Source organism: Bos indicus x Bos taurus, chromosome 7, assembly GCF_003369695.1.
Source record: "Bos indicus x Bos taurus breed Angus x Brahman F1 hybrid chromosome 7, Bos_hybrid_MaternalHap_v2.0, whole genome shotgun sequence".
Classification (NCBI taxonomy): Eukaryota; Metazoa; Chordata; class Mammalia; order Artiodactyla; family Bovidae; genus Bos; species Bos indicus x Bos taurus.
Genome location: NC_040082.1, coordinates 62,432,250 through 62,444,568, shown reverse-complemented (window position 1 = coordinate 62,444,568; position 12,319 = coordinate 62,432,250). Strand labels below are relative to the sequence as shown.

The 12,319-nt window shown below is 41.6% G+C and overlaps 1 protein-coding gene across 2 annotated transcripts in view; it reads right to left on the bottom strand.

The window, feature by feature from the left end:
• Nucleotides 1-907: 907 nt before the first annotated feature.
• Nucleotides 908-12,319, bottom strand: part of SPOCK1 (SPARC (osteonectin), cwcv and kazal like domains proteoglycan 1) — a 583,899-nt gene continuing 572,487 nt past the window's right edge. For both annotated transcript variants that reach the window (XM_027546431.1, XM_027546430.1), the window contains 2 exons: nt 4,809-4,946; nt 908-4,373 (listed from right to left, as the gene is read on the bottom strand). In XM_027546431.1, the coding sequence (XP_027402232.1) occupies nt 4,183-4,373; nt 4,809-4,946 (329 nt within the window). In that variant the 3' untranslated portion in view covers nt 908-4,182. The remainder of the gene's footprint in view (nt 4,374-4,808; nt 4,947-12,319) is intronic.

Here is a 12,319-nt window from a genome sequence, read left to right as displayed (position 1 = left end):
TCACACTATATAATTAGTATTCCTTTGGTCCTGGCCTTTTTAACAGACCGAGGTGGATTCCATGAAGGCACAACTTGAGACGTGGGGCTTGACTATAAATCTGCTGTTACGAGGAATTTCAGGAGTGTCCGCCAATGCCAGCTACTCTTTAGTGTACCCTGTACCTACCCCAGAGGCTTCATATTGACCACTGTTCTCCTGACATTAGTTATTTTGTGGATTTATGAAGCACCTTTCCGTGAACTGTCAATCTCTGAATTGTCTGTAAAATACGGTCCATTGGGTAAAGGATTAGAATTATTCATAAGATAGTTTCTACCTCAGTTGGTGCTGAAATTACTCACTCAGGGTATAATTAAGTCATAGATACATTGGTCTTCATGTGGCTAAGGAGGAAAGGAAATAATTTCTGTTCTGATTGGGTGTTTTCTGATGTTTGACAAGCATATGGTGTGTTAATCCATGAACTGAGGAAAACTCAGTGTCCCTGTGAAGTTTTTTGGTTTTTGTTTCTTTTCCTCCAAGAGAATTGGAGAAGACCTGACTAGGGAGGGAAGGAATAAGAACTGAAAAAGCTTAAGGTTGTAAACAGGATGACAGCAATGAAATCTGATGGATAAGGACGAAGTAACAAAGTTGCAGCTTGAGAAAGAAGAAAGCAAAAAGGGGGACTGAATACTAAGATTCTAGGCTGAGCGGGCACAGGGGTTGGGTGTGCCAGGGTGTTCTGAGAGGGTCAGGACAGGCTGCACCCCCTCGTGGTTGGCTCCCCTGGCGTACAGAAGCCTTAAGAGAGAGCCTTGCATTTAGTTACCCCCTTGACTTGCCCAACCCTTCCGCAGAGATGATGTACGAACGTGGCCTGGTGAGCACACGTGCAAGCTAACAAAGTAAAAATGCACAGACATTGCAGACAAATTAAAATTTATTGAGACAAACAAATGCACCTACTCAGGACTACAGTTAAGCATTTACTATTAACCAAAAGAGTCGTGTTCACATTCCAGATAAGTCTACATGGGAAAGCATTCAGAATTTACTAGGTTTTTCTACTTCACTATTTCATCCACAATAGGGGCAACAAACTTGACACTCAGGAGTTGGTGGGCTCTCATTACATTGCTACACATGGAACAGAGACAGAAACAGTGACTCTGAGAAAAAGGTATAAAAAGACCAAAACCACCCACTGTAGAAAGGGCTCTTGGATGTTACTGTACAGTGTGGTCAAGGTTAAAAACAAAACTGTAGATGGCATCCTGGGAAGAGGAGAGGGGCAGACCTGGACAGACACGTTGTCATTCAGTGCTGGGTGTGGGAAGATGGGCATAAAGGAGGAAGAACTGGTTCAGTAGGAAGGTATTCCCTTCCTTGCCTACAACATGCCTAGAATGTTGGCAGAAACAAAAAGACACTAATGTGGTAGACAACTAACTACTGTGGAATAAAATTCTGGGGCTTAACTTAGATGCTAAGGAAATGGTATCAAATAAAAGAACCATTTATAGAATAAGAATAAACCCATTCACTAAGGAGGTTCCAAAAATGAGTCATTGAAGTTTCAACTCCATACCTGTCTCCAATAAGGGGATGATTATCACAGTACTATATTTTTAATCAAAATTTTGATGGATGCTTTGTCACTATCTAAAGGACTCCTGCCAAAAAAAGAAAAGAAAAAATTCTTCTAAAGACTAAGTAACTAAAAAAATCACATCTTTAGTACTTACGCAAAGTATCTTTGAAAAAAACTAATGCTGTCTTACCAAAGTGAGGCATGAAAAGTGGCATTAATGTTGTTCCATTGATTTGGGGTTCCAGTCTTAGGAGGGCTTTTTATTTAATATTTTAATGAATCAAAATATCTTCTTGGAATATCTCTGAAAATGAGCATCTCATTACCTTCCTGGGAATTGACTAGTGAGCACTCTTCTCCATCATTAAGTTAATGCTAAGGATCTTTAAGTGTCATCTTAATTTGACACTTGTCATAAGATAATTAGGCAAATTAAAATCAGTGGTTCACTCTGTTCCTAGAAGTTTCTCTAAGTGAAACCAATTTGTCGATTTTAATTTGTTCTCTTGTGTATTTTTCTAAGCTCAGAGGAGACAATAACAATGGTTTTCTCTGATGGCCTAGACTGAGATTTTTTAACATGTCTCGATTCTTTTATATACGTGATTATAATTTAGCTGCAATTAAGCACCTGTTTTTATAAATTATCATCTCAGAGTTTTGTTCAAGTGAGAAAAAAAACTGAAACAGAAGTGATGGAGTTGAGATCCCAATACAGAGCTTGCCCACGGTCACCTGACACCTAGGGTCCTGGCTGTTCTCATGTCTTTCAGGCTGAACAAGTTCAGTGTATCAAGTAAGTTCATGTCCCATCTGAGCCAACTCCAGGGATAAGGCAAGTGGGCCTGGCCAACGCAGGGATTTGAAAATAGTAGTTTGAGGTGGGCTGGTAAAGTAGAAACAAATGGTCAGTTTGGGGTAGGGTTGGTCAGCTGCCACTATAATCCTAGTTTGGCTGAATATATTTTTTGCCTGAGTTTGTGTGGTCTCCTTGTGGACTGGCTGGAGCGCAGGAAGGGAAGAAAAACAAATGTGGGCCACAGAGCCTTGCTGGGTGGCTGGTGAGGAAGGTGACAACCAGGTGGGGCAGGAGCTTAAGGCCCATACTGAACTAAATGGGGCCACTTGGAAGACTACTCTTTGGTACTTGTATCAGGAGAAATCCTAAAGATTGCAGAGATGATGACCCTACCAAATTTGGAGATGGATTCTAATCAGGAGTTGACTTAGGGCAAAGAAATGCAATGGTGAAGGGCTTTCTTCATGAGTCCCTTGACACATGTATGGGGGAGGGGATGAGTACAGGATTAGCTCTTAAAAAAATCCCACCCTGGCTTCCCATGTGCTGTCATAAAGTTCTTTCTGGGCCTCCATCTGAGATTCTTTACAAATGTTAAGTGATCAAAGAAAATCTGTAGAGCTTTTGTAGCCTCATCATGATGTGTGGATAGAGAGGGGCAAAACTGAAAGATTGAGTTAAGGATGCAAAATTTTCTTCTGCTAAGGAACAGCAAGGAGACTGTCTTCTTAGAGAACGGGGGATATGTGTACATGCCTTACAAAAAGCCCTTGAGTACGTAGGGGAGAGAGGGGCCTGCCACAGACAGGACTGCCACAGCCCAAAGCGGGGTTGGAGCTGAAATGAGAGCAATGGCTTGTGAAGCTGCCCACGTGGGAGTCTCATGGCTTCTGCAAGGAAAGCGATTTAGGCAGACAGAGGCTTATCCAAATCAAAGAGGCTTCCAGTAGCTCTGCTGCCGCAGATGGAAGCAGCCTCCTCAGCCTGTAGGCTACAAGTGCCAACTGGTAGTGCAAAAAAAAGGACTTTGATACAGATTTGCTATTCCAGAAATGACGATCCAGGTCTAGACAAGCTGACAAATGTGTAATTGTTTTTCAAATACGTTTTTTAATAGATACCCAACTCCCCCCGCCCCTTTTTTTTCCAGAGTGGTGTGTACAGTGTCTTCTGTATATACTTACCTATTTATGCACGTACAGACAGAAGTATCCAGATACCTTTTTTAATAAAATCAATTCCCCAAAGGGACTCTTGACTGAATTAAGGCTGTCATTTGTAGGAAGCCAGATCGAGTGAAGTGAAAAACTGATTTGTAATAATAGACACAGGGATGGCGGGGGGTGGGTTGGGCAGGGGGGAAAAGGTACAGTGTGGTGTGTTTTCCACAACATCTACAGGACACAAGAAAAGCACTTAGACACGGTAAGGCCGGGAACCATGCTGTAATAACCACCCGTGTGGGTGACTGGAAAGGGTCTTTGACATTTAGAGGGTGGGGGCTCCCTGCACTGTCAGAATCCCACATACATCACATGCTTGTTGTAAAAAAACTCACAGAAGGGAAGGAGGCTCTCATTCGGCCAGCCATTCCCCTAAAAAACAAAGCACAACACCCTTCTTCCCACATGCCGTATGCAAAATCAGCATGATCTGGGAACAAGGAGTTGTCTTCCAAAACCCTAGCTTGGGTAGAGAGTGCGACGATGGAGAAGAGGCTGTGTGCTGTGGAGTCTTAGAGACAAATGCAGGAACGGGAAGTGACTTGCAATTCTGTGCAGACCTCGTGTCCTCCTCCGTGTGGGGACTACCATATGTACCCGACCTCATCCTCTTTGTCGTCGTCCTCATCCTCATCATCCTCCGTCACCGCCCGGGCATGCACCCGCGGCTTCCCCAGTCTGTCCTTGGGTCCCAGGTCCTGCTCATCCTCCAGGTCATCCAGCAGAACCACAGAGCCACCGCTGCCAAAATCCCCCGAGGTCTCCTGCTCCTCCTCTGAAAGGAGGGAGAAGAGATGGGAGGTAAGTTTCTGCTATGCCTCACAACCTCCTTAGCTATAAGGCAAAACCATGCAGTTTACCTTCTGAACATGGGAGCATCCCCATCTACTTGCTAGGGACCACAAGCTTTAGTCTGTTAAAAGCTCCAGAATTCTAGGGAGGTTTATCTTGAGAGTCACTCTTGGCTTGCAGCCACTCCCTGACTGTCAAAAACTGCTATCCAGTTCAATGGTCATGGTGAGCTCCTCCCACTCAGAAAACTAGCTATGCATCATCTCATGTGATTCCAGGTTTACTATATCTTGTTTGTCAACTTGCTCACTGTAGACCACAGTGACTTCCTGAGATTCTTCTGCCCAAATCTTCATACAGTGAGTACCTACGAGTCTCTAGAGGTCACTGAGGGGCAGGTGGAGAAGGCCTTACTCACCACAGTTCACAGCGCCCTGTTTCCTGGAGCCGGCTAGCTCATTGCCGTATTTATCCACACACCAGCATTGCCCCGTGCTGCCATGGCACTGTGTGGCTTTGTAATAGCCCTCCTCATTACACCGAGGGATGAATGCTCCTGGGGGAACAAAAGGTACAACTTGAATCAGAAAGTCAAAATTGCTCAGTTGTGTCTGACTCTTTGTGACCCCATGGGCTATACAGTCCATGGACTTCTCTAGGCCAGAATACTGGAGTGGATAGCCTTTCCCTTCTCCAGGGGATCTTCCCAACCCAGGGATCGAACCCAGGTCTCCCTCATTGCAGGTGGATTCTTTACCAGCTGAGCCACAAAGGAAGCCCAAGAATACTGGAATGGGTAGCCTATCCCTTCTCTAGTGGATCTTCCTGACCCAGGAATCATACCTGGGTCTCCTGCATTACAGGCAGATTCTTTACAAACTGAGCTTGAATCAGAGAAGTGAACAGATAGAGTCAATGCCTTCTAAGACAGACAACTTCTGTAGAAAAACATCTACTTCTGCTTTATTGATTATGCCAAAGCCTTTGACTATGTAGATCACAACAAACTGTGGAAAATTCAAGAGATGGGAATACCAGACTACTGTACCTGCCTATTGAGAAATCTGTATGCAGGTCAAGAAGCAACAGTTAGAACTGGACATGGAACAACAGACTGGTTCCAAATCAGGAAAGGAGTATGTCAAGGCTGTATATTGTCACCCTGCTTATTTAACTTATATGCAGAGTACATCATGAGAAATGCCAGGCTGGATGAAGCACAAGTTGGAATCAAGATTGTTGGGAGAAACATCAAGAACCTCAGAAACAGAGATGACACCACCCTTCTGGCAGAAAGAGGAGAGGAACTAAACAGCCTCTTGATGAAAGAGGACAGTGAAAAAGCTGGCTTAAAACTCAATATTCAAAAAACAAAGATCATGGCATCGGGTCCCATCACTTCATGGCAAATAGATGGGGAAACAATGGAAACAGTGAGAGATTTTATTTTCTTGGGCTCCAAAACCACAGCAGATGGTGACTGCAGCCATGAAATTAAAAGATGCTTGCTCCTTGGAAGAAAAGCTATGAGCAACCTAGACAGCATATTAAAAAGCAGAGACATTACTTTGCCGACAAAGGTCCATCTAGTCAAAGCTATGGTTTTTACAGTAGTCATGTATGGATGTAAGTTGAACTAAAAAGAAAGCCGAACACCAAAGAATTGATGCTTTTGAACTGTGGTGTTGGAGAAGACTCTTGAGGGTCCCTTGGACTGCAAGGAGATCCAACCAGTCCATTCTAAAGGAGATCAGTCCTGAATATTCACTAGAAGGACTGATGCTGAAGCTGAAACTCCAGTATTTTGGCCACTTGATGTGAGAAACTGACTCATTGGAAAAGACCCTGATGCTGGGAAAGATTGAAGGCAGGAGGAGAAGGGGATGACAGAGGATGAGATGTTTGGATGGCATCACTGACTTGATGGACATGAGTTTGAACAAGCTCCAGGAGTTGGTGATGAACAGGGAAGCATGGTGTGTTGTAGTCTATGGGGTCTCAAAGAGTCAGACACGACTGAGTGACAACTGAAGACAGACAAGAGGGCTCACACATCAGTCAGTATTTGCTGTTGAGCCAGCAAGAAAGAATGGCATGCTTCATAATAACCTAGTCAAGGTTTCAGGGGCCTAGGACTTACTCAAGGTTAGACAGGATTCCTTCTTTGATCATGAGTTCTACTTTTCCCTGTGGTTCTACTCTTACTTTTATTTCAGAATTTTCCCAAATTTTACTGAAATATAATCGACATATAATTGGCATGGTCTTCCCAGCTGGTGCTAATAGTAAAGAATCCGCCTGCCAATACAGAAGACACAAGAGACCTGGGTTCGACCCCTAAGTCAGGAAGATCCCTTGGAGGAGGAAATGGCAATCCACTCCAGTATTCTTGCCTGGGAAATTCCATGGACAGAGGAGCCTGGCAGGCTACAGTCCATGGGGCTGCATGGATTTGGACACGACTGAGCAACTGAGCACACACACACATAATTGACATATGGCACTGTAGAAGATTAAGGTGTACAGAATAATGGTTTGACTTATATACTGTGAAATGATAACCATAATAAATTTTGGTTACATCCAACATCTCATATAGAAAAAAAGTTTTTTTCCTTGTGAGCACTCTCAGAATTTACTCTCTCAACACTTTCATATCTACTATACTACAGTGTTAACTATAGATATTGTGTTATGTATCTTCAATATTTATTTATCTCTTAACTGGAAGTTTGTACCTTTTGACCACCTTCATTCAATTCTCCCACTGTCAATACCCTGCCTGTGTTTACCACCAGTTTCATCTATTAATATTTCTTCATGAGTTTGTTTCAAGATTAGACATACAAATGACCATATGCAGAGTTGGACACAACTGAAGCGACTTAGTAGCAGTAGCAGCAGCAGCAGACCATATGGTATTTTCTTTCTGACTTATTTCACTTAGGATAATGCCCTCAACATCTATCCATGTTGTCGAAATTGGCAGGGTTTCCTTTCTTTCTTATGGATGAATGATATACTGTTATACGCATATACTCACACACACACACACATACACACACACACCCATGCATACACTTCTTTATCCATTCATCCATTGAAGAACACTTAGGTTGTCTTCGTATCTTGGCCAATGTGAACACGAGTGTGCAGATTTCTCTTTAGTATATTCATTTCCTTTGGATATATCCCCAGAAGTGAATTTATGGATCATATGCTGCTGCTGCTAAGTCATTTCAGTCGTGTCTGACTCTGTGTGACCCCATAGACGGCAACCCACCAGGCTCCCCCATCCCTGGGAGTCTCCAGGCAAGAACACTGGAGTGGGTTGCCATTTCCTTCTCCAATGCATGATAGTGAAAAGTGAAAGTGAAGTCACTCAGTTGTGTCCAACTCTTAGCAACCCCATGGACTGCAACCCACCAGGCTCCTCCGACCATGGGATTTTCCAGGCAAGAGTACTGGAGTGGGGTACCATTGCCTTCTCTGCTGGATCATATAGTAGTTTTTTTTTTTAATTTGGGGGGGAACCTCCATACTGTTGTATTCCATTGTGGCTGCACCAATTTATAATCCCAGCAACAGTGCACAACAGTTCTCCTTTTCCCACATCCTTGCCAGCATTTGTTATTCCTGTTATTCCTTTTTCATGATAGCCCTTCTCACAGGCAGAAGCTGATATCTTACTGTGGTTTTGGTTTGCATTTCCCTGATGATTAGAGATGCTGAGAACCTTTTCATGTCCCTGTTGACTATTGCAAATTGTATCATCTGCAAACAAAGGAAATTTTACATATTCCTTTCCACCTCGGATGACTTATTTCTTGCCTGATTGCTCTGTCTAGGACTTCCAGTATTACACTGAATAGGAGTGGTGATACCTTTGTCTTTTTTCTTGATCTTAGAGGAAAAGCTTTAAACCTTTCACCATTGAATAGGATGCTAGCTGTGGTTGTCATATGTGGTCTTTATTAAATTGGGGTACATTGCTTTAATACATAATTTATTGAGGTTTTTACCATGAACAGATGTTCAGTTTTGTCAAATGGATAATATTTTTCTTTCATTCTATTAATGTGATGCATCACTTGGCTGATTTGTATGTGTAGAACCATCATTACATCCTAGGGATAAATCCTACTTGATCATGGTGAATAATCCTTTTAATGTGATGCTCAATTTGGTTCACTAGTATTCTATTGAGAAATTTGTTTTTGTGCATCTATGTTCATCTGGGATATTGGCCTGTAGTTTCCCAGTAGAGTTTTTTTCTGGCTTTAGTAACAAGGTAACTCTGGCTTCATAAAATGAGTTTGGGAGTGTTCCTCCCCTCGGCAATTTTTGGGAAGAGTTTGAGAATGATTGGTATTCTTCTTTAAATATCTGGTAAAATTCAACAGTGAAGCTATCTGCTCTTGGTCCATTCTTTCCTGAGAGACTTTTCATTATTGATTCAATCTACTCACTAGTCTGTTCATATTTTCTGTTTCTTCCTGATTAAAGTTTTTTTTAATACTTGAGAGAATCATAGGATTTTTTTTAATCCTTTATATATTTCTAATGAGTGGCACAGTTTAAAAAAATACCTGTTTTCCTAGAATAAATACTACTTGGTCATGATATATTGGATTTAATTTGCTGATCCTTTTATATCCGTGTTACTCAGTGATAGAGGTATATAATTTTGTTCAATTTCTATATCAAAGCAACTCTTTTGTAAACTGATTCAGGTACTTTTCTTTTTCTATACTCCAGATGTTTTGTATAAAATGAGAATGATCTCCATAAAGTATTCAGCTGTAGAAATATGTTGAGCCTAGTGCCTATTTTAGGAGGTGACAGTAGTATTTTGATTTAAATTAATTTTTTTCTTAGTTTAGTTGAGTCTTCTTTTTCTTCATGACCCAAATATGGTAATTCATAGTATCCTTTTCAGTCACGTTTTCATAATTGCTAAGAGTTTATAGCAATGGTTTTCAAAGTGTGGGCCCAGAAGCAGCTGCAGCATCAGTGGGAAATAGCTTAGAAAAATTTTGAGCCTATCCCAAACCTACTGAGTTAAAAACTTTGACAGTAGGGCCCAGAAAGCTGTAATAAACTCTCCAAGTGTTTCTGATGCACAGTGAAGTTTCAGAACCACAAATTTATAGTATGCATCTATATCTGTGGTTACAAGGCTTCCCAGGTGGCTCAGTGGTGAAAGAATCTGTCTGCCAATGCAGGAGTTGCAAGAGATGTGGGTTCAATCCCAGAGTCAGGAAGATCCCCTGGAGGAGGAAATGGCAACCTACTCCAGTATTCCTGCCTGGAGAATACCATGGACAGAGGAGCCCGGCAGGCTACAATCCATAAGATTGCAAAGAGTTGGACACAAATGAGCATGCACGTATGCATATCAGAGGTTACATCCCATTTTTAAATTCATGAGAACATTTGAGACTTTCATGTTGTCAAAGCTTTGTCTATTTAATTTGTTTTTGCTTTAGTCTTAACTTATTGTCCTTACAGCTTTTTTTATTTGAAATTTTAGGTTTCTTTTTCTCCAGAAATGCATTTGAAGCCATGAATGTTCCTCTAAGTTTCATTTTAGTTGCTTTTCTCTCTCTCTGGCACACAGTGCTTTCATTTTCATTCATGTCTAAATGTTTTGTATTTTTACTTTATTCATTTTTGACTACTAAAAAAATCTAGACATGTAAGATTGGATAGTCTCTTTTTTTCCTTCCACTTGTAGAGAATGAATATGATCTATGGTACTTTTTTGAGATATTTAGTTTCAGCTTTCTTTTTTTTTCTGTGACTCTATTTCTGCTTTTTCTTTTCTTTTTAATTGGAGGCTAATTACTTTACAATATTGTGGTGGTTTTTGCCATACATTCACATGAATCAGCCATGGGTGTACATGTGTTCCCCATCCTGACCCTCCCTCCCAGCTCCCTCCCCATCCCATCCCTCAGAGTCATCGCAGTGCACCAGCCCTGAGCACCCTGTCTCATGCATTGAACCTGGACTGGTGATCTGTTTCACATATGATAATATACATGTTTCAATGCCATTCTCTCAAATCATCCCACCCTCGCCTTCTCCCACAGAGTCCAAAAGTCTGTTCTTTATATCTGTGTCTCTTTTGCTGTCTCGTATACAGGGTTATTATTACCATCTTTCTAAATTCCATATATATGGGTTAGCATACTGTATTGGTGTTTTTCTTTCTGGCTTACTTCACTCTGTATAATAGGCTCCAGTTTCATCCATCACATTAGAACTGATTCAAATGCATTCTTAACAGCTGAGTAATATTCCATTGTGTATATGTACCACAACTTTCTTATCCATTCATCTGCCAATGGACATCTAGGTTGCTTCCATGTCCTGGCTATTGTAAAGAGTGCTGTGATGAACATTGGGGTACACAAGTCTCTCTCAATTCTGGTTTCCTCAGTGTGTATGCCCAGCAGTGGGATTGCTGGGTCATAAGGCAGTTCTATTTCCAGTTCTTTAAGGAATCTCCACACTGTTCTCCATAGTGGCTATACTAGTTTGCATTCCCACCAACAGTGTAAGAGGGTTCCTTTTTCTCCACACCCTCTTCAGTATTTATTGTTTGTAGACTTTTTGATAGCAGCCATTCTAACTGGCATGAAATGGTACCTCATTGTGGTTTTGATTTGCATTTTTCTGATAATGAGTCATGTATGGATGTGAGAGTTGGACTGTGAAGAAGGCTGAGCACTGAAGAATTGATGCTTTTGAACTGTGGTGTTGGAGAAGACTCTTGCGAGTCCCTTGGACTGCAAGGAGATCCAACTAGTCCATTGTGAAGGAGATCAGCCCTGGGATTTCTTTGGAAGGAATGATGCTAAAGCTGAAACCCCAGTACTTTGGCCACCTCATGCGAAGAGTTGACTCATTGGAAAAGACTCTGATGCTGGGAGGGATTGGGGGCAGGAGGAGAAGGGGACGACAGAGGATGAGATGGCTGGATGGCATCACTGACTCGGTGGATGTGAGTCTCAGTGAACTCCGGGAGTTGGTGATGGACAGGGAGGCCTGGCGTGCTGCGATTCATGGGGTCGCAAAGAGTCGGACATGACTGAGTGACTTATCTGATCTGATAATGAGTGATGTTGAGCATCTTTTCACATGTTTGTTAGCCATCTGTATGTCTTCTTTGGAGAAATGTCTCTTTAGTTCTTTGGCCCATTTTTTGATTGGGTCGCTAATTTTTCTAGAAGTGAGCTGCAGGAGTTGCTTGTATATTTTTGAGATTAACTCTTTGTCAGTTGCTTCATTTGCTATTATTTTCTCCCATTCGGAATGTTATCTTTTCACCTTGCTTATAGTTTCCTTCGTTGTGCAAAAGCTTTTAAGTTTAATTAGGTCCCATTTGTTTATTTCTGCTTTTATTTCCATTACTCTGGGAGGTGGGTCATAGAGGATCCTGCTATGATTTATGTCAGAGAGTGTTTTGCCTATGTTTTCCTCTAGGAGTTTTATAGTCTCTGGTCTTCCATTTAGACCTTTAATCCATTTTGAGTTTATTTTTGTATATGGTGCTACAAAGTGTTCTAGTTTCATTCTTTTACAAGTGGTTGACCAGTTTTCCCAGCACCATTTGTTAAAGAGATCGTCTTCTCCATTGTATATTCCTGCCTCCTTTGTCAAAGATAAGGTGTCCATAGGTGTGTGGATTTATCTCTGGGCTTTCTATTTTGTTCCATTGGTCTATATTTCTGTCTTTGTGCCAGTACCATACTGTCTTGATGACTGTTGCTTTGTAGTATAGCCTGAAGTTAGGTTGATTCCTCCAGTTCCATTCTTCTTTCTTAAGATTGCTTTGGCTATATGAGGTTTTTGTATTTACATACAAATTGTGAAATTATTTGTTCTAGTTCTCTGAAAAATACCATTGGTAGCTTGATAAGG